General features: G+C 33.1%; 1 protein-coding gene across 5 annotated transcripts; it reads left to right on the top strand.

Annotated features, from left to right (window-relative positions):
* Positions 1-230: 230 nt before the first annotated feature.
* On the top strand, positions 231-13,657 carry LOC114316080 (uncharacterized). 5 transcript variants are annotated; one of them, XR_014357633.1, is made up of 10 exons: positions 231-359; positions 453-641; positions 2,494-2,537; positions 9,556-9,648; positions 9,739-9,857; positions 9,972-10,101; positions 12,038-12,365; positions 12,457-12,629; positions 12,763-12,841; positions 12,964-13,330. XR_014357633.1 is itself a non-coding variant. In XM_082910954.1 (9 exons), the coding sequence occupies exons 1-8, from the start codon at positions 345-347 to the stop codon at positions 12,613-12,615; spliced, it is 1,077 nt and encodes a 358-aa protein (XP_082767080.1). In that variant the 5' UTR covers positions 231-344; the 3' UTR covers positions 12,616-12,629; positions 13,405-13,657. The 5 variants fall into 5 exon arrangements, 4 of the variants coding, with proteins under 4 accessions (XP_082767080.1, XP_082767081.1, XP_082767079.1 ...); XM_082910954.1 differs by lacking the exons at positions 12,763-12,841; positions 12,964-13,330 and adding an exon at positions 13,405-13,657; XM_082910955.1 differs by lacking the exon at positions 12,763-12,841.
* The last annotated feature ends 7,106 nt before the right edge of the window (positions 13,658-20,763 follow it).

Genomic DNA, 20,763 nt, shown 5'->3' on the forward strand with positions numbered 1-20,763 from the left:
TTAAAGAGACATACATGTGTTCTAGCCATTGGACTCACCTAGGTGGTTAATGCTGATTATGTTATGTGTTATAAATTGTAATTTATTCATCATGAAATTCAGTGAAATTGCATTATGCTAATAAGTACATTCATGGTTTGTTCATTTTGCGCTTTGAGTTTCAAACTTATTTTGTTCTTCAAAATGCGGCTAAAAGCCGAGTGTTGTTTTTATTTTTTTATAGAAGTACAATAGAACTCCCTCAAAATCTTTCTTCTCCTTTTTCTTTCTAATTATTTACTTTCTCTTTTAATATCAGGATTCTTGTTCTTTCTTTTCATTGTGATACGAGGAAGAAGTGCAACATGAGGAGCTATACTGTGATATTCTCATACTATTATTATATTTTTTTTGCATTGGTTTGTTAAATTGTTTAATTATGATTTTTTATTAGAAATTCTCTTTATCTATAGGCATCTTTTGGTGCTTCTATTTGGACCGAAACTTCAATTTCTAGTAGCCAAGAGATGTACTTCAACCAAAACAAGGAAGGTGGCATGTTTCGTCTTGTGCAATTCCAATCTTCTGACGAGGCCAAGCAACTTTATGGTGCTCTAATGCGCTGTCGACATCCGAACTTGGCGCATGTTTTACAATTTACGGTGAGACCTTATGTTTTATAAAGTAATCTAATATTATCTTGAGTGTTTTTTGTACCTGCATGTTTTTGGATTGTGCATTTTTTACTAAATAATTAAAAAATATATAGAAAAAATTTAAGAAGTATTGCTAATTGGTTTAGTTGAATCTTCAATTTTCATACAATAAAATTTTGCCGAGTTAGTATATTATATAACATTTAACACTTTAGATTTAGGTAAATTTTCCAAATTTTATGATGAATGAGATTAAAGCTTGGGTGGACACGGGATGCTAATATTGACCCGAGTCCATCCTCTATTGACATTGGGCTTATATTCTTTATCCTAAGACCGGCCCTATAATGTTTTTGTTGGGCCTGAGCTTGGCCTGACATCTTACTATGAAATACAAATCAATAACTTAAATTGAAAAGAAAAAATAAATCACTACAACTACCACATGCCTTGATGGTTTAAGTTTTTATTCATATTTCATTGAGGGTAAGTGTTTTCAATATACTAACAAAATCAATATGAACATAGTATTTATATAAACTTTGGCTAGGGGCCTTTAAGCACTAATTGCAAGCTTGGTCCAAAAAGTGTTTGTGCCTTAGCCTGTATAGATCCTTTGAGCCTAAACACTAATTCGAAACAGTAGAATAATTGGGTCGGGCTATTAAGCCGATGTCCACCCTGCTTTAAAACTGTAAAAAGTGCAAGTTGAATAAAAGTCTGATAGTCTCTTTCACACACATCCATTTCCTTTTCTAGTTGCTTCTTTTTGATTTCATGTCTTCGTAATTGTAGGAAATATATGTCACTGTTGGAAATTGCCTTTTTTTTTTTTTTTCCTTTCTTTCTCCAGTTGCATTTGTAGTTTTCTTTCAATGTTCTCATTATATATTCTTTCTCTTCTACCTATAATTTTTCCCTTGGCTAATGTTATCAATTTTTATTTTTGGTTACTTTTTGGAGTACTTTTACTTCGTTCCCGCTTTAGGTCTCCTTTGGTAATTCTCCATCCAAAGGAATAGATGGACCACGATTTATCATATATGCTAGTGTTAATTCCTTCTCAGAATGGTTTTGACAATCTAGTGCGTATAGTCGTACTTTTTGCACGTTCATTTAAAGTTCATGCATTCTATAAAACACCCCCAAAGAACCAAAAAAACGTCAGATTGGTTCAGCTAGACCACCTTAGGCTTAAAACCAAAAAATGACAGAAACACCCTTCACTAGACGTCCATATATATTACTCAATATACATACTTACCTGGTTTGTGTCATGGTTTAAACTAAGTCGTACAAAGATTCAAAAATTAAAGGTAAAAATAATGAACATTATGAAATAAAGTGGTAAATGAGAATAAGGAAGAGTAATAGGAGGTAGAAGGGATTAAAAACAAAGAAGATATGGTAGCAGCTTGTCTAGTTTCCATTCAGCTTTGACTGGTTTTGTTTTGGGTTGCATCCATTTAAGAACTGTATACTTAAAATGTGAGGTCACTACTAGAGCTAGTTACACTCAAACTATATATTTAATTTCAAGTTTATGCTTCAAATTTCTTTGTATGTAATATGATTGTTGCTTTTATTTTGAGAAATATTATGGATACCCTTCACATCCATTGGTAGCAAAGTGTCATCCAAGTTGAATATGCCGTGTGAAATTCTTCCAAAACATAAAAAAAATACAATAAAAGGGTCAACACTACAAAGGAAAATCCTAACATACGTTGCAAAAGAAATTAGAAATGGTATTCTATTGTTATATATTCGATTGAAAATGAATTGCTACTACTGGTATACTTTTCAATTAATTAATACGAGCTAAATTGTTATTTGTATTTGATAAAACATATTTTAGGTGGAAGGAGAAGGAGGTTTTTTTTTAGCCTTCAGGAAACAAGGTACAAGCTTTGTTAGAAATTGGGCGCCCATGTGGCATGACCCTTAGAACCTTTTGAACCTCATCCAAATGGGTTTTGAATTTGAATTCAAACCTATTTGGATGAGCCACTCAGGATATATATCTATCATATCATGATATGGATAGATGATATAGATATCAGATATTATCTCATTTAACCAATGGATAAATGAGATAAATATAATATATATCTGATATATGGTTATGGGTAACCAAGAGAGAAAGAACGTATGTTTGTTTTCTTTCCAAGATACTGACTCTCTCCCAAAAAATAACGATCTAAGTCATTTGCACTGTGGTTTGTGTGGGTGATATTCACCATTGTAATATCACCCCACTGCTGGGATTGATTGATTGAGTATGGAAGCACGTGATTTATCCACGAGGTTTTAGATCAAATGAGGTATGATCTAAACACTTTATTCCGCTGCATGTTTTGTGTTTTTCTGTTTACATTGGTATCAGAGCCATTGATGGATATTTTCGTGTTTCTATTTTTACATGTGTATATATACATGTATATGCATGAATATTAATGGAAGAGGAAGATGAAGTGCACGGTTTTCTTTTTTTGCATTTTAACTCCATTTAGATTGAGAGAGTAATAAACCTCAATTTTATGTTGCTTAAATGTTTTTTTTAATGCCATAAATACTTTTATTGCGAAAAATGGAGTCCGACAGTACAAAAATCGGACCGGAAAACACCCGGGAAGGCGGCGCGTGTGATTCACGCGCTGTATGACGCCGAGCAGCAGCGCCACGCGCCACCACGCGCTTCCACGCGTCACCACGCGCTGAGCGCGTTAGGCACGCGCCTCCACGCGCCACACGCGCGATCTGTCCCTTCCCTTCCACACGCGCGCGTTAGCCGCGCCGCTTCCAGCCGCGCCACGCGTGCGGAGCCGAGCGCCGAGCCGAGGGCTGGAGCCGAGCGCCGAGCCGCGGCTGAGCCGCGCGCCGAGCCGCTCCTTCAGCCGACTCGCGCCGAGTTGCGCCGAGCGGCGCCGAGCCGAGCCGAGCCGTTTTTCCCGCCTGGCTTGGCACGAAGGCTCTGTTTGTTTGTTTTTTAATTCTGAATTGCGTTAATTAGCCATAATTTATTCGTTATATCTTTGTTTTAAGCATGGTTGATACCGTTAGACTCAGAATTAATTTTTCTACATTCTGTAAAATTTTGAAAATTTTATGAAAATAAAAAATATTTTTCCTGAAATAATAATGCATTATTTTTGCTTTAAAATGCATCTGGTATTGCATGATTAATTTTCTGGGGTTGAAATTTTTATTGTGGACTTCTGAAATGTTTTACTATCTACTGGTAATATTGTCTCAGTTTATCAGTTTCTGAATTTTTTATTTCTAATTTTATGTGTGTTTATTAGTTATTTAAAATTCCAGAATATTTCAGAAAAATTCCAGAAAATTTCAGGATGATGTACTTTAATTATGGCATAATCTGAATATTGAATACAGCATATTTTTTTTTAGAGTTTGTAATATGTTGTAATTAGAGGAGCATGATTATTTATTTATTTATTTATTTATTAGAATTCCATTATTAAATGATATAGCATGAGTTATTTATAAAATTTACATTAAGATGCTATTGTATGGAATTTATCATGCTTTGTATATGCCATAGTCAGTGGGAGGTTATTCGGTTGAGAGAAATCTTTGTAGATTAACTCCCGAAAACCAATATTTTGCGCATAAATTAAACTAAATTTTGGATAATTGTCACTTGTGGCGCAAGAGATGATTACGAGCATAGCGGATTTTCGATCTTGCGACTTGTGCAATATTGTCACTATTTAATTTAGATTTTTGCGACAAAATTATATTATGCTAATCAAATTAATCCCAATGCGAATTTCTCTCTAAATTGATTTAGCTTATGGAAGTTAATTTGGTTGACCTAAACTTAGTAGAGATGTTCAAATGTGAACAAACTAATCCCATTCTTTAGATGAACAAAAGTCTTGGAGACTTTAGGTCAAACCTTAATTGAGCCAAAGTAAGGAAACATGACTCAAAGTCGCCGTGTTTTTGTTGCCTTGTTTGGCACAATAAAAACTAATGTGTGCGCTATAGTTAGCGGCACGCTACATAGTTTTGGTTGGCGAGTTTTGGAGTTATGAAATTAGTAAGCCCTCAATAGATCTGTATATGATCTTGACTAATGAGCTGCGCGGATTGACTTTGTAATTTGACTTGTAAATAATGTTACATCATTGGATGAAGTAACATTCAAGAGTCACGTCATCCAAGAAATGCGAGCTTAAATAAATTAGTCATTAAGTGTAAGACAAGTAGCCAGTACGAGCAGTGTTTTGCTCTCTACCCAATTATTGGGAGTGGATTGAGCGAAATTTCATGCACTATAATAGTGTGCGTTGAAATATCACGTGAAGTTAAAAGATTAGCGCTTAGAAGCTGCAAAATCTATTAACACTGAGTGAAAAGATTAGCGCTTAGTGGCTGCAAAATCTATTAGCATTGCCAACTTGTCTAAGTGTGGACACTTACTGTTTCCACACTTGAGTGTGAAACATGGATGAGGTGCTTCTTTGTGTGATTACTTTACTAGGCTAACGTTTTGAATAACATTTACCACTAAGCGCAAACGTTGCAGCATAGTAATGAAAAGGTTAAGGCTGACAAGGTTGTTATGACTCTAAGAATTTAACGCATCGCTTGTAAGAGCATTGTGTTGAATTAGACTCTTTAGCCTAATTCGCGCTTAAGTTACTTCAGGAGCTATCATAGTTGATAGCTTATTCTCTCCTTCTTGTGGATAGTAGAATTAATTGCAAGTAACTATGAAGCGAGAAATAGAGATGGCAACAGGAGTATCGTCATCTTTCAACTAGATGTATTAAAGTGTATGGAGAATAAAATTGACTTGAAGGTGCAGGGGATTAGCACTTATTAGTTAAATTTGCAACTTAGGCGCAGTTGATATCTCCATGGCATCTTTTTTATGATCTAGTGAATATGACTTAGTCGTGAGTCATTACCTAGTTGGGCCTAAACCTTTAAAAACTTGTCTTCGAGAACTCACACATTAAGATGATTGGAATTAGTTTATGACATTGGTCATGAACCAGTGGCTTATTATACTTAATCACATTAATGAGATGATGACACGATGGTTTGAGTAGGCCTTCTCGGGCCCACTCGCTTATGACATCCTGCTCTCATGTGAATGTGTAACTTTGTTCGCAATGGGTGCGCACAAGTAAGTAGGAAAGCCGCAGAAGGTCATTTGTTTTGGCGCATTTAGTCCACTATGATATTTTGTGACTAGATATGTGTGAGGGTATGATAGCTAAGCCTCAATCTCGACACATTTATAGATTACGATACGCATCTGAGTCAAGACTATTTGATCTCCCATAAGTCAAAAATTTTTGAGATGATTTTTGACATTGCACATATAAGGTCGAGATCAATTAGATAAGAGTTTTTTGTGCTTTTAGTTTTGACCAAGGTGGCGAGTATCTATTTGAGTTATTTTTTCAGAAAAACTCTGTGAAGAGAGATGGATGCTTAGAAAATTGATTATTCCTAATACTCAACAACACACTGGTGTAGTAGAGATAAGGAATTAAATATTGTTAATGTTAGGTAGATAATGGCGCAAAATGTTTCCCAATTGGGAATTGCACTAGTTTGTTGCCTATATCCCTAACTAAGTGCCCTCCATATCAGATTTTACACTCCATTTTTGAGTAATGGGTTAGCAGAGAGCCATCTATGGGCGATCTGTAACCATTAAGCAGCTTATCTTTATTCTACTTCTCATAAGATTGCGAAGTTAAGACCTAGGGTTCTATAGCGCATTATTGTATGCTGTCTTGTAAACACAAAGGGTCGTGTGGCGCATTATTGTATGCGGTCATGCAAACCCTCCGGGTCATGTGCATATAGGTAAGCAGCTTTGTGGTAGTGTAACTAAGTCACATAAAGTTTTATTAGTAAAGGTGACGTGAATAGAGTTTTCAGAACTCTATAAGATGGAGAATTCCAAGCATAGCGCTCTATGTAGCCTAGTTGAGAATGGAAAGAAATTTCCAATATCCTAGGGACAGTGGGAGCGATGTGTCTACTAATGGATTACTCCATTAGAGCAGAATACTCTACATTCTTAGTTGCGTGGTAGCAAATGTGAAAATTTTCCACGTCATCACTGGGTGATTGAGAGGGAAACATTCATGATTGCTCCGCAAGATGATAAAGAGCCTAGGATAATGCCAAAGGCTCTAGTCCCCTGTTTTTAGAAAGTGGATCAATGTTGCGCAGTTTAAGACAAAGTCTTTGAGGATTAACCATTTTTATAATTTGGTTGACTTTCCATTATGACGCAAAACTGTTATAAAGTTATGCGTAATTTGGATAGTCATTGTTGAGGCATAAGGCTCGCTAGATACCGAATGGTCGCACCATTGAGGAAAGTGTAGACCATGAGAAGACTTCCTCCTGGGGAGTGAGGTTATTTTGACTTAGGCTATAATTGACATAAGTTCGGAACATTGATTTGTGGACATTGTGACCTGATTTCTCATTAGAGAATTGGATAAGTAGATCCGTAAGGATTTACCTTCTGCTTTTATAGTGAAAAGTTAGGAGCGCAAAAAGGTTGCTGGTTCCAATAAATCTTTTACAGCCTAAAGCAGTTATCCAAACAGTGGTTCTTAGATTTCGTCAAGCCATGATAGGGCAACAATGATCGATGAAGACCACTGAGGCATGATCAATGGTCCAAAAGAAGTTTTTCCTTACTTAGTCATTATGAGCCAGGAATTTATAAGGTTGTCGCCACCTAGGGTGGGCAGTCCTCTATTTTAGATATGATGGACATGGGTGATGTAATTTATATGCTCGGATGTACGATCCTTAGGGATTGTTTTAGGAAAATTCTCGATTTGTCTTCGATGACTTACATAGAGAATATCCTAGAATGATTCTAGATGCAAAATTGCAAATCCATTGACTTACCTATCGGTAAAAGCCAAAGCCTTAGCTATTAAGGGAATCCTCAGATTGTCTTTGGGAGAAACAGATGACCTATATTCCTCGATCTTTTCTTTGTTGTGGGAGCCTAAAGTACGCTATGTGGGCGTATTCGGCATGATAAGTGTTATCTTTGGTAAATGGTTAACTGAGTTGTTTAGACATTGACCTTGCTCATTAGACTGTGGATAAGATGCTTTATTAGAAGCATATTAATTTGCTCCTTGTAAAATTCAATGCGCTAGTTGGGCGCATCTGCGCTAGTTGGGCGCATTAAGAATGAACGCAAATTGGTCACCAAAAATATCTTTAGAGAGGTTATTGCGCAAGAGGTAGTGATCTTAAATCATTTCATGTGAGGCGCACATGGTGGATTCCGTTGTATATACTTATCGCAAAAGGTGCTGATAAGGCTTATGTTTGGAATCTATAATTGCGCAAGCTGTGGTCAATTTTTTTTAAATCGATCACTTATTTTGAGATGATGGGATGTTGACACTATTATGGTTTGTGTCATAATGATTAGCAAATGATGATGTCAGCAGGCAAGATTGGCTCACTCACACGAGCAATCGCCCTTGGCGCTTGGGAGCGAGCAAGGATGAGACTGGTGGTTTATTTTTATTCAGAGCCAAGAGAGGCTTAAATCATCCACTATGTATGTCGCCTTGGTTATAACCAAGATGAGGTCGTGTTAAGGACCAAACATGGATGTTAGTACCCACTTTCCATGTTGTGCCTGTTATGATTAGCCAGATTCGAGATCTCATTTGGCGCCTAGAAGGCGAGCAAATAGAGAATTCGGGTTAGGCGCTAGAAAGCGACTAGACTAATATCTGTACGGTGTATCGAGTATGACGTCACTCTTTATGGAAGAGTTACTCCACCGTAACATATATTCATACTATATGTGCTTAGCGACCGAGTAATGAGGTGAGAGAATGGATCCCTGCTTCCTCACCGTGTGAGTCTTACGAGTCATTATTGATATGACTTTCATTTATGTACCCTTTTGTGACTTTTGACTATGTCATAAGGTAAGGGGTTGATGTTCTGCTACTTTGGTATGTTGCCTGCGGTCATGCATGATTCGGCCTTAAGGGACATCACTGGGAAAGCGGTCAATCCTAAACTAAATGGCATGAGTGCAAAGGGAAGATCATCTAGTATTACACCACTGTTGTATATTCACTGCCGGCAACTCACATCGCTCTGTATGAGAGGCGAATTGAGTGTGAATATATTGCAAGAATTGAGAGGGTCAAACATGCTCTTTTTGAGGGATTAGAGATGTTTTTTGGACCGGTGTAATTAGATGGGTCTGGGGTATATGAGACACTATTTCTATTCTTTTTGGGTTGATGTCTCTATGCTGGCTCATTTTGAGTTTCTAGTATAGAGCTCCCACATGCAGGTGTTCTCAGCAGTCGCACGGTGCAGTGGCTAGTATGAGATTGTTTATTTTTGGGGAGATTGAGATTGAGACGTGGCAGTGTCATGCCAACTCATGTCCGAGTGGGAGATGTTAGAAATTGGGCGCCCATGTGGCATGACCCTTAGAACCTTTTAAACCTCATCCAAATGGGTTTTGAATTTGAATTCAAACCTATTTGGATGAGCCACTCAGGATATATATCTATCATATCATGATATGGATAGATGATATAGATATCAGATATTATCTCATTTAACCAATGGATAAATGAGATAAATATAATATATATCTGATATATGGTTATGGGTAACCAAGAGAGAAAGAACGTATGTTTGTTTTCTTTCCAAGATACTGACTCTCTCCCAAAAAATAACGATCTAAGTCATTTGCACTGTGGTTTGTGTGGGTGATATTCACCATTGTAATATCACCCCACTGCTGGGATTGATTGATTGAGTATGGAAGCACGTGATTTATCCACGAGGTTTTAGATCAAATGAGGTATGATCTAAACACTTTATTCCGCTGCATGTTTTGTGTTTTTCTGTTTACAAGCTTGAAAGACATTTTGGAGAAATTTGTTGATGTAAAGAAATTTTATGAGGATAATCGAATTACACCTTTCTACCAAAAGATTTTGACGTGAGTACTAGTACTTAAAATTTAGTATTTCATGATACGAATAATTATAATTCTTTTAATGCTTATTAATAAATATTTTTACCAATGCAGTGACTTACTTCTAGTGGTAAGGCATTTGATGGATACCATAGTCAAGTGCACACTTGATCTGTCAGACATTTATATTTTGAATGGTGGACATGTTATGATGACAAATTTTAAATTGAGAGGTATGGCAAAATGTAAAATTTATTGCTTACCAAAAAAATTGTATAATTTATTCTTATTATACAATTATTAGTGCATACGAGTTTCTCTGTCTAAATAACATGATTTAATTGCAGGTTGTCCTAGTTCAATTTCTGAATGGAAAGAATTAGCCGTGGTTGTGAAGGCTATAAATGAAAGTACCAATTATGAAGCAAACATGGAAATGAATATTTTTATAAATTATCTTGAAAGTGAAAATGCAAAGTAAGTGCATTATTAGATTTTTATTTTATTTATTATTTATTTTTATCTTGACTCTTACTAGCAAAGTTATTTGGGGAGCAAAATGAATCATTTGGATGATAGTGTACGTTCTCTTATATTGTAAACTAATAAATTTGGCTTTTGTAGCAATGGTATTATACATGTTTTTTAAACTTGATTTAGGCCCAATTACAATAAATAAAAGTTCAAATTTTTACTGATCGTTACACCTTTGGCTATGAATCTTTTGTGTAGAAAATTCTGAACTTGATTTCATAATCTCGGCATGTTTTCCCTCTTTGTATCTTTGACTCCCTATTTAGATTTTCTTTTCTTGGATTTCTGTAGTTTCTCTATATATGATTTTTCTCTTCTTGTATTTCTATAGTTTCTCTATGTATGAATATATGCTTTGTGTCTGCTAGGTGTTTGATAAAATGCCATAAACAGAGTATTTGTGTCTCTTTGTCTCTGTGTCTATCACTGTCTCTACTCGGCTTTTGTGTATTTTGTTGTAAATATTTATTTTCTCTATGTTTTATTTTTATCTTGATTGAGTTGTTGAAGCCATAAGCAAACATATATAGCTGTAAAGAACTTCATTGGGTCTTCGTCAAAATTCATAGCTGTGAAAGTGAAACATTGAATGCTATTGTACTGAAGTCTTTTTAAATATAAACTTGTGTTTCATATTTCATGCTAAAGTTATTTGGAATTGGATGATCTTTTCAATAAATATATAATATATAATATTTGTGGCGATAAATCCGAAACGGTACCTGAAATTTACCAATACCGATACATACCGTACAAATGGAAAAACCGGTACATTGTCTAGTATGAGATTGACAAGTTTGAACGATATTGGTACTGTTAATAAAAATAAAATAAGTGACGGTGGGAAGGCAAGCCACTGTCCGCCTAATCCACTTAGGATCAAAACCCAACTTGGCCATCTTGTAAAAAAGGCTTTTCTACTCTATCGTAAGTTTTTGTTAAATCAAGTTTGAAAGCAATGAATTGTACCTCTTATTCTAAAGATAATGCTCTATTTCTAGGGCACTGAGAATGCTATAAAATATTTGTTGCCCCTTCTTGAATGCTCATCGGAACTTAGTAATAATGACATGCATTACATTGCTCAACGTGTTGGACATGACCTTCACCACAATCTTGTAAACAACATTACATAGAGAGATTGGTTATAATGGGTGAACTTTGTTGCAATCTTGTAAACAACACTACATAGAAAGATGGACTATAATGGGTGACTAGAGAGGAGGGATTTTGATCTTTAAACTAGTGCAATGTGTTTATAATTCATTGTTTGTAACAAATGACCTGAGTGGAAAAAGCTATGGATTGGACATGAAAAATTAGCACCCACCACATCCCAAAAATGTTGGAAAAAGGCTGAATTCGTGCCATCAAGTTTGATACATATCAAATAGAGCGATTGGTTGCTCCACGTGTTCACTAATATACTTCTTCACTTGACTATGTAATTTGTCTCTATAAGTTACCTACTCGTAGCTATATATGTTTTTGTCTTTGTGCATATATATTTCCATTTTTTTTTTTAAAAAAAAGAAGAAAGTCTTCATCCATCATTAACATTACAAATAAAAAAAAATTATGTGTAATTTTAATTTTTTATTGTTTGTTTATCAAACGATTTTTTTCAGACCATTGTCTAATTTGTTGCCAAAAAAATAAGTGACTTGAAAAATCAAATATAAGTGTTGCAATATTTTTTGAGTTTAAATTTTAAATTTGGTTGGGGTTCTTTTCTCATGGAGAGATGCAGTTGTGTTATAAAAAATTTGGTAACGGATTGATAGATGATTAATTAAAATATTTGAGTAGTTTTGGTAGGTATTTACAACAATTATTTTCATAGTGAGTTATGTTCTTATTTTTGCCATTTTTCTTGTAGGTGTTTTACTGACTTATCCAAACTGCCTCTCTTTTGGACACCAGAAGAGAGAAGATTATTTCCTCGTGCATTTTGGAACTTCATGAAAGGAAAATCTTCTCTATCTAGTGTGATGAGTATCTCACCTTTTGGAGAAAGTGTCAATGTGATTGAAAACAATCCTATATTGAGGCAACTAAAGCAGCATGTGGACAATTACGAAAGTCAATTCGGAAAGGATCCATATGTGTCTTCTGTTTTCGATACACGTGAAACTGAAGTAAGGAACAACTTGGCCTTAATCAGCAAGTGCTTGTCCCACTTTCATGAACTGAAAATTACAAGCTTGGTAATAAATTTTTTTTTTCCCTTTTTTGTGTAATGTACTTTGGATATGATGTACTAAAATATTTGTTTTTTGAAATTATGTTATTTGATAGGGTCTCAAAAATGAAGATGAAGTAGCAAAATGTTTTGAAAAAGCATTCAAGGGCTACATCGGACAACTATATAAGTGGGCGTTGATTTTTGAAGCTAGTTCACAAGTAAAATTACTTCCGCAAAAGACAATTTTGAGTAAGCTATACAAGGAACCATGAATGACGTTTTTGTGGTAAGTGGGCTTTTGATTCACAACCAAGAATTTACATTTTTGCAAGACAAGTGTTATGTATTGTGGACGTCTTGATGAATCTTATCATCTTGTTTGTTTTGGCTCAATTGACTATCTTTTGTTTATTCTTTAGGCTTCTAGGAGCTTAGGATGATAGCTAGGAGCCATGACACATGAAGCTCAAAATTTGATGAATTCATGAGTTTCCAAAAGTAAATGTCAACTTGTGTACATGAAAACTTTTTATAAGTTTTCTTCAATTGGTTGAAATTTTAAGCTAATCTTCTATTTAAACTTAGCTTATTACGCAATACAATCCTTTCATTTGTCCTAGAACATATGCTGTGCTACATATACATTGGGGATAAATGCTCTGACATATCAGCTAAAATGGGATTGTTTGGAGGGAAACCAGTGGGAGTAGGTGCAGAAGTGAGTCTCAATGGCACCATTGAAGGTGTCCAGGGCTCATTAGGATGTTGTTGGATTGCTAACTGAAGCTTGTACCCATTTTGTCACTTGGAGACCTGTTTTTTGTGGCAACAATCTCTAAAGGCGGCCTGTGATTTAATGGTCCTGTTGCTACTATCTTTTAATGTTTTGTAAGATAATGGTTTCTTGAGAATATGACCTGAATATCTCCTATTGTGAATTGAAATTATGAACCAAAATTTAGCATTTTTTGTTTGTAATGTAACTCAGCAGATTTCCTCTTGTAGAATTAAGATATAATTTAAGTTGCCAGCAGATATAAACTGTGGTAATTGCTCTGCAGGTGCTTTGTGAATTTAATCATGTCAATCCACAAGATGATGAGGATGTAAAAGAGTTTTTGAATGTGTTTATTGACACATGGAAATGATCTTTTCTTTCCTTCTATTTCTTTTATTTTTTATTTTTTTTATTGTGATTCTTTTATGCTATGTTTGATTGGGGATTTGGAAAGAGATTTGAAATAGGAAAAAAAAAAGTGTGTGAAACTACGTAAAATGAATTATAGTCTATCAAACATACCTTATATGCTTCATTGGACTTTTTGCATTCTCCCATTTTAAGATAGCATGCGGCCACGTTGAGATGTAATAGTTTTTTCAAGCATCCAAAAGCAAAAAGGTCAATATATAAGAGAAAAGAATGCTATATGACATACAGAGGTTGTTATGGTGGTGATAATGTGTGAGTAAATAATAACTCACCTTAATACCCTAACGATGTGTTTAGTTGGGAGATTTGAAAAGAAATTTGAAAAAGAAAAAATTAGGTGAAATGTAGCGTATGCATAGTTATTGTTATTCACTTCTGCATTAGGGGATACATCTCAACTGTGACAAACCTAGTTAACTAGCTGACTCGTTTGATTGCTGAACTTCGTTGGTTCATTGCTGCGAGTCAATTAGATATTTAAATTGGTCAGCAGTCTTTAGTTAGGTTATTGAAATAAATGATTGTTTTCTGCTGTCTTTTTTTTTGGTTTTTGTTTTGTCTTTCATTTCTCTCTCTCTCTCTCTCTCTCACACACACACACACAAACACACTATTATACAAATACAACTCTGAAAAATTGACAATTCAGTTTACATCATTCCTGTGGAGTTCAACACATGGTATTTGTAATAAGAAGTGATATTACATCATCCATGAGTTGAATGACCTCAGAATTAATTTGCTCAAGTTTGTGACAGAGACGGCCTGAAATTTGGTGATCACATTCATATGAAAGCCTCTGGATATAACACACAGTTCAAGCTTCCACGGCGTAGTAAAGCTCAGTTAGGCTAATCGCTTTGATGGTCTAAATGAATAGTTGTAGGGGGTGAATACCATATGTGGAATCTGAAATGGGAGGTGAAAAGCTCTTCGGATACGCTACCCAGAAGATTTAAGCAACAAGAGAAAATTGCTCCTAATAAATGGATTTTGAATTTTGATCATCTGATATTGAAATTTTAAATGATAATAATAATAAGCTTCTCGATAATTACTAACTTGAGTCTTGGCACTGATCCAGGAGTCTCCCCATATATACATCTTCTGGTTGTTGGCTTTGGGTAAGCGCTGATCTGCATCCAACATAAAGGTTAAATTTCTTATTACAAGACATTTATCAATAATAATAATAATAATAATAATAATTTACTCATCACCAGAATATCATACAACAAAACAAAAACTAGTTAGCAGTAGTTTCAGTGGAATGCATAGAGGCATCTTAGACTAAAAATCAGTCTAGCCAGCCGTTGTCTAACGAGAAATGAAAACAATATCTTTAATGCAAAGCTTGATTGATGCAAACTAGAAAAAATAAAAATAAAAATCACAATGTTAGCCAACCAATATGCATATAGAACTAATAAAATTAGGGAGGGGGATCCTTTCAGTTCAAATTTTAACTTGAATGGTGTTGTTTGGGCCCGTGGGGTTTACCATGGGTCCTGTCTCGATGATTCAAATTATTCATTTTATCGGATATTTTGTGTATTTTATTTATAAAAAAAATTAAGTCAATCAAACAATTGTAAACTATTTAATTTATCACATTTTTAAATAAAAAAATGTTTAATCTAAAATATGGACGGGAGGGATGCCCTCCTAAAACTAGTATATGATTTAGCCACCAATCTATCTATCTATCTATATATTATACAAGCAAAAAGGGTAATCTAATGAGGAAGCTTTTAAGGCCTCCAAATCCGCTTTTTAAAATTGTTAACTTTTTTTATTTTAAAATTATTTTTGGAAAAACATTATTGGCCATTAATTATTTAAAATTAATTATTATACCATAATTTGAAAATTTTGAAAAGAAATAAACTTTCTACTTTATACTCTTTCTTACATAACTTTCTTCCATTCCATATTTTGTAATTTTCAAACACTTTTGATTTATTTGTTTTGATTTTCTATTTAATTTTTTTTTTTTTTTTTTTGTTATTTTGTTGTAGAGGTTGTGTGAATTGCAATATGAGTTATGATTTGTGCTCAAATCGGCTTCTTAGGTTGTTATCCAATACCTTTGGCGTGAAATTTTTTTTCTTTAACAATTTTTCTTAAATTTACTTTGTTTTTTTCTTTTTTAATCTGGTTTTCATATTTGTTTTTTTAAGGGTCATTGTAGAAACTCGTAATTTAAATTTCGGTAATTACTATTTTTGTAGAAACTTATATTATATGAATGGTTTGCTAAGGCAGTTTTAGTATTTTTTTTTGTTTTTTATTTTTATTTTTAGAATGAAGTTTTTGGGAAAAGAAATTGGTAAGTCTGACAAATTTTTTAAACAGTTACTTTTTTGTTGTTGAGAAAAATTCAAGTAAGCTTAATTTTATTTTATTTTTTGTCCTTTTTTTTTCTTTCAATTTTTTAGATTCTTCTTGAATAAGAGGACCTCAAAAATAGGGGAAAAAAATTAATATGGATTTATTTATTTTAATTGAAGGAAAGAAAAATTAATAAAAGGTAACTTTTAAACAATTGCTCTCATATTTCCTATTTTTGTTATAAAATATATATTTTAAATCAAAAATAAATAAATAACTGGGTCAAGTAACTCATGAATTGGACAAAAAATCAAAACAAATCTCTAAAGACTAGGCTTGAGCTAAGAATTATTGGTATAAAAATTGATTCAAACTTGGTTTTTAGGTTAATTTTAGTGTTTAATCTAATAATAGAACCCCCTAAACTAGCTCATTGCCGTCACAATGTGAGAAACTATGACATAAAGTTTAAATTATTATTAAATGTTTATATTGATGAACCAATGAATTTTTTAGATTAGGTGTAAAGCTAAGGCTAAAATATGGCTCAAAATTTTGGCCGATTCGATTTAGATAGTTTTTTTAATATATAAATATGCCTAACTATTCATTTAATATTTTTAAACATAAATATGTAACTTTTTTTTTTTTACTCAAATTTACTTTTTCTTAATAAATATGCATAAACATATGCATATTTTTTATTTTAATTATGAAAATACTTACTATTTATCAATTCAATAAATAAGTAGGTCAAATAATTCATAAGGTAAGCATAAACTAAGATAATTTTTTAACAATTAGTTCACGGTCAAGCTGGCTTAAAAGTTGAATTGTTTAAGCATTTTTTAATATCTATATCCCCATTCTAACTCTTAAAGCCAAATCAACAAAATAAATTTAGGGTCAATAAAATATTGAATTGTCCCAGTTTCTTAGAAAATTGCCGAATATGGTTAGCTGATATTAGAAGGATTGTTTCGGAGGTTATGTCTAATGAATGAGATCAAGTCTTATTTGAGGAGTGACTTGAAGATAAGGGTCATTCAGAGATATTTCCTTTTTAATCATTTTTTATATATTTTTTATTCAAATTTTTTTTAATATATAAACTAATTTTAATTGATTAAATTTTGCAAAATATATATACTGAGTGAATTTTACAAAATGAATAATGAGGTAATTGGTTAATTGAAAAAACAAAATTACAAAATTTATCAAGAAGAAATGTATGTATATTTTATCATAAACATAATTTTATCAAAATAATTTTTAATTCAATACGGGTAATAGGCAAGTTTAGCACGGATAAGAGATTAGTATGCATATATGTCCACAATGGGAAAAATTATGTAGTGGTCCTAGGGCATTGTCACATGGTGCCCTAACTTAATATGATTTGTTGAAATTATGAGATCCAGCACTTTTTGTTAGGTTAATAGTAGACAACTTAACAAATGTCAAGTGTCTATTAGCGTGAAGCAATGCTCCTAAACCACCCAATAATAACTTCCACAATGGTTAGTCTACAGACTCGGTCATCATATCCTAAGCATTAAAAGGGTCTACCCTAGAATGCATGCTTTGTAGCCTACGGACAGTTTAGTTGTGCATATAGGCCTATTTTGGTAATTGAATTACAAGTAAAAAGATAAATTTTTAAATTTTTTAGAGTCATATCATCTTTATAATTTTTTTATATATATTTTTTTAAAATAAAAAATAAATAAAAAATTGACTTTTAATTTACTTCTCAAAACATCCTATAAACGTGTCAATAGGCCCTCATCGAAAAATTATTAAGTATTGTATTTATATTCTTTCACCAATAATCAATTGTCATATTCTTTTATGTACCTTTATTATCTAACACAAAATCATAATATTTCAGATTCTCTATTAATTATAATAACATAGAGTACCACATTACCACCCTCTTGAATACTTAATAATCAACCGCTTCCATCTCTTCCGATTAGCAAAATCGTGGCCCATTTTATTTTTGAAATACCAAATCAATTGTCACATCTTATATAAGTCAGCACTTTGCCATTCTACGAGTTTCACAAAACATTCATATAATTCAATCCATGAGGTATGAGACATGTAATGTTGATACATTCCAAATGTCAACTCATGAGGATGAATATCAACAATTTTATCAAAATCTCTTAATTTCACAATCTAGGATTTTGAATAAATTGGGACTTTCCCAAATAAAACAAGTTTTAAGAGAAATATTGTCAAAATAAATGCAATAGAGAAGAAAATATCTCACCATAACAATAAATTTCTAAAACCCTAACTACCCACATGAGTGCAAGAGAAAAGAGTACAAATTTGTATACAATGAAATTACCACACATATCTTACAAACCCATATTGAAAAGGGAGAAGAAATCACTCCCTCAAGAGAGAAGGAATCACAACTCCAAGAAAGAGATGATGACCAAAACAAATTCATTTTGATGGCTTAGTAGTAACTTGACGCGTAGAATAACTTTAATCCTTCAACTTTAAGATGAATCCAACTCCCTGGCCTTCAAATCTTAAGTTATACAAATATGTTCTTGGGTGTACAGATATAAGGAGAGAATATATTTATATATATATCACTATAGAAATTTAAGGTTTTGGAGACCAAAATTTAGAGACAAAATTACTTTTTAGAGACTAAATATTTTTATTGCAGAAAGTGTTGTTCTTATATTTTTAGCAACAAAAATTGAAGATTAGTGATGAATTATCCTTTTGGGACCAAATTTGTTGTCCCAAAAAATAAATCATTTTAAGACCAAATAATTTTGATACTAAAAGTCTATTTATTAGTGATATTTTCAAAATGTTGTCACTAAAAACATTATTTTTGACTTTTCGGGATGATCTTTTAGCGACTATCCTTACGATAATAGAAATTGGTCCCTAATCTTTTTTGCAACAAAATTTTCACTTTTAGAGACCTTAGAGACCAAAAACTTTAGTATATAAAATTCTTATATGTTATAGTGTGTATATATACATAAATTGGACTAAAATATGAAAAAAATGCGTCTTTTAGGTATAAAAAGTCACATAGACTGCTCAAGTGCAACTTACCCGCTCAAGCGAACTACTCTTGACAACTTCAATGCTTGAACTTCGAATATGCATAACTCGTTCGTTCATACTTTGTTTTGAGCAAATTTTGAATCAGAAGTAAGCTTTCTAATGATTTTAGTCTCGCATCAAGATTTGAAGTATGGAGAGAGAAAAAAGTAAAAGAATGTAGACTAATTAAAAACAAATACTTGAATTTAAGACTTTTGGTCCAATCTTGCCCAAACACCACGTTGAGACATCAATCATGGTTCAAAGCATCTAGAAATTAGTCTTACAATAATTTAAATTTCAAATGCAAACCTATCATTATCAAGAATTTGGAAACAATACAAGGTAAGGGATGCCAACTAGCATAAACAGATGGGGACCGTGTCGTTATAGGGAAAGCTTCAAGTATGCAAATCAAAACTGCAAGTAAGTGAATCCACCGCCAAGTTCTTCAAGAAATGGCCATAAAGAACACTCTTAAGCCCTCTCAAGTCTCTAATGAACTCATGGGTACTCACATACATTCAGGCAAGGCCTAGGATCTATGAGGAAAGATCCAAACCAATTTTCTTAGCTTCTCCAAAAGCCTTGTACTTCACCCAATCTACTAGATTGGAATTTGCTGAGTTTCAACTGCATCCACCAAGCGTTGAATATGATTTGGAAAAATATAGTCAAAAAGCCATTGCAGTTGAAATCTCGAATGAAGCGCGAACTCCTAAAAGAGGAGGAAGAAGAAGAAGAAGAAGAAAGAGTGAATGTTATGAACGTAACTTCATATTAAACCTGTAATTCCAAGTATACCTCTACAAAATACAATAAAGAGAAATAATGAGCAAAATAACAAAATTCATTGGCTCATAAAGTCATTATATCCCCAACACTTAATTCCCCAAAGCAACTTATCACAAACCCATCAAATTCCATGCCAATTATCAATATTCCATTCATTTTAAGAAGATCAATTAACAACAATATTTTACAAAGGAAATCAATGACCATTTATCAAACTATATATATACATAGATAATGCATATATACCAATGAATCTTCACCATGAAGCATCATCAACGAATCATCTCCTTCCCAAGCTTAAGGATGTCATATCTTGGCTACAAAATTTGCCATGTCATGTGTTGCACATGTGACAACCCCAAGGGTTTGCTAGAGGGGTTTAAATATTAACAAACTAGAAGGCTGCACACGTAATGTGTGTACAATTCAAAAAAAATATAATAGTATAAAAATAATGATAAAGAAAAAATATACATATAGTATTTTTTACTTAAGAAGTAAGGATTTGCTTTGCCAAGCTCATCATGATATTAGCTTCAAATTTTGTGCTCTTCTTTTTTACATAACATCAACACCACTAGAAGCCTTCAATTTATATATTAGAATATATAATTGATCATAATTGAAGGGAATTTGTTGTAATTTATCTAGGAATGGAAATGGGAGCAAGGGGCGGATATTAATTCCCCATCCCCATTCCCTTATTATAAAATTTTTGGGATTTTTATTGATAAATTCCATTTAGAATTGTTCTAACCCAAGAAATCCATGAACGAATTTTTTAACCCACTTAGTCCCATGTATTTAAACTTTTATTCTATAAAGTCATTTTCTTGATTTACACTATTTTCTTAAACTCTTATGCCCTTATATTTAATATTGATATTTAATGTTAGGGGAATGAGAGAGAAGGGGAATAACCAAAGCATAGGAAATTTCATACACAAATTAAATAACATTGATGTTATTATTTTATATTATTATATAATATGAATAT

Source organism: Camellia sinensis, unplaced genomic scaffold (genome assembly GCF_055761805.1).
Source record: "Camellia sinensis isolate YWXY unplaced genomic scaffold, ASM5576180v1 Unanchor1, whole genome shotgun sequence".
NCBI lineage: Eukaryota > Viridiplantae > Streptophyta > Magnoliopsida > Ericales > Theaceae > Camellia > Camellia sinensis.

Bases quoted from the DNA above. Each gene is read 5' to 3' on its own strand.
- LOC114316080 (XM_082910954.1), top strand. The intron at 642-2,493 runs GTGAGACCTTAT...AACATATTTTAG, and splicing joins CGCATGTTTTACAATTTACG to GTGGAAGGAGAAGGAGGTTT. The intron at 2,538-9,555 runs TACAAGCTTTGT...TGTTTTTCTGTT, and splicing joins TTAGCCTTCAGGAAACAAGG to TACAAGCTTGAAAGACATTT.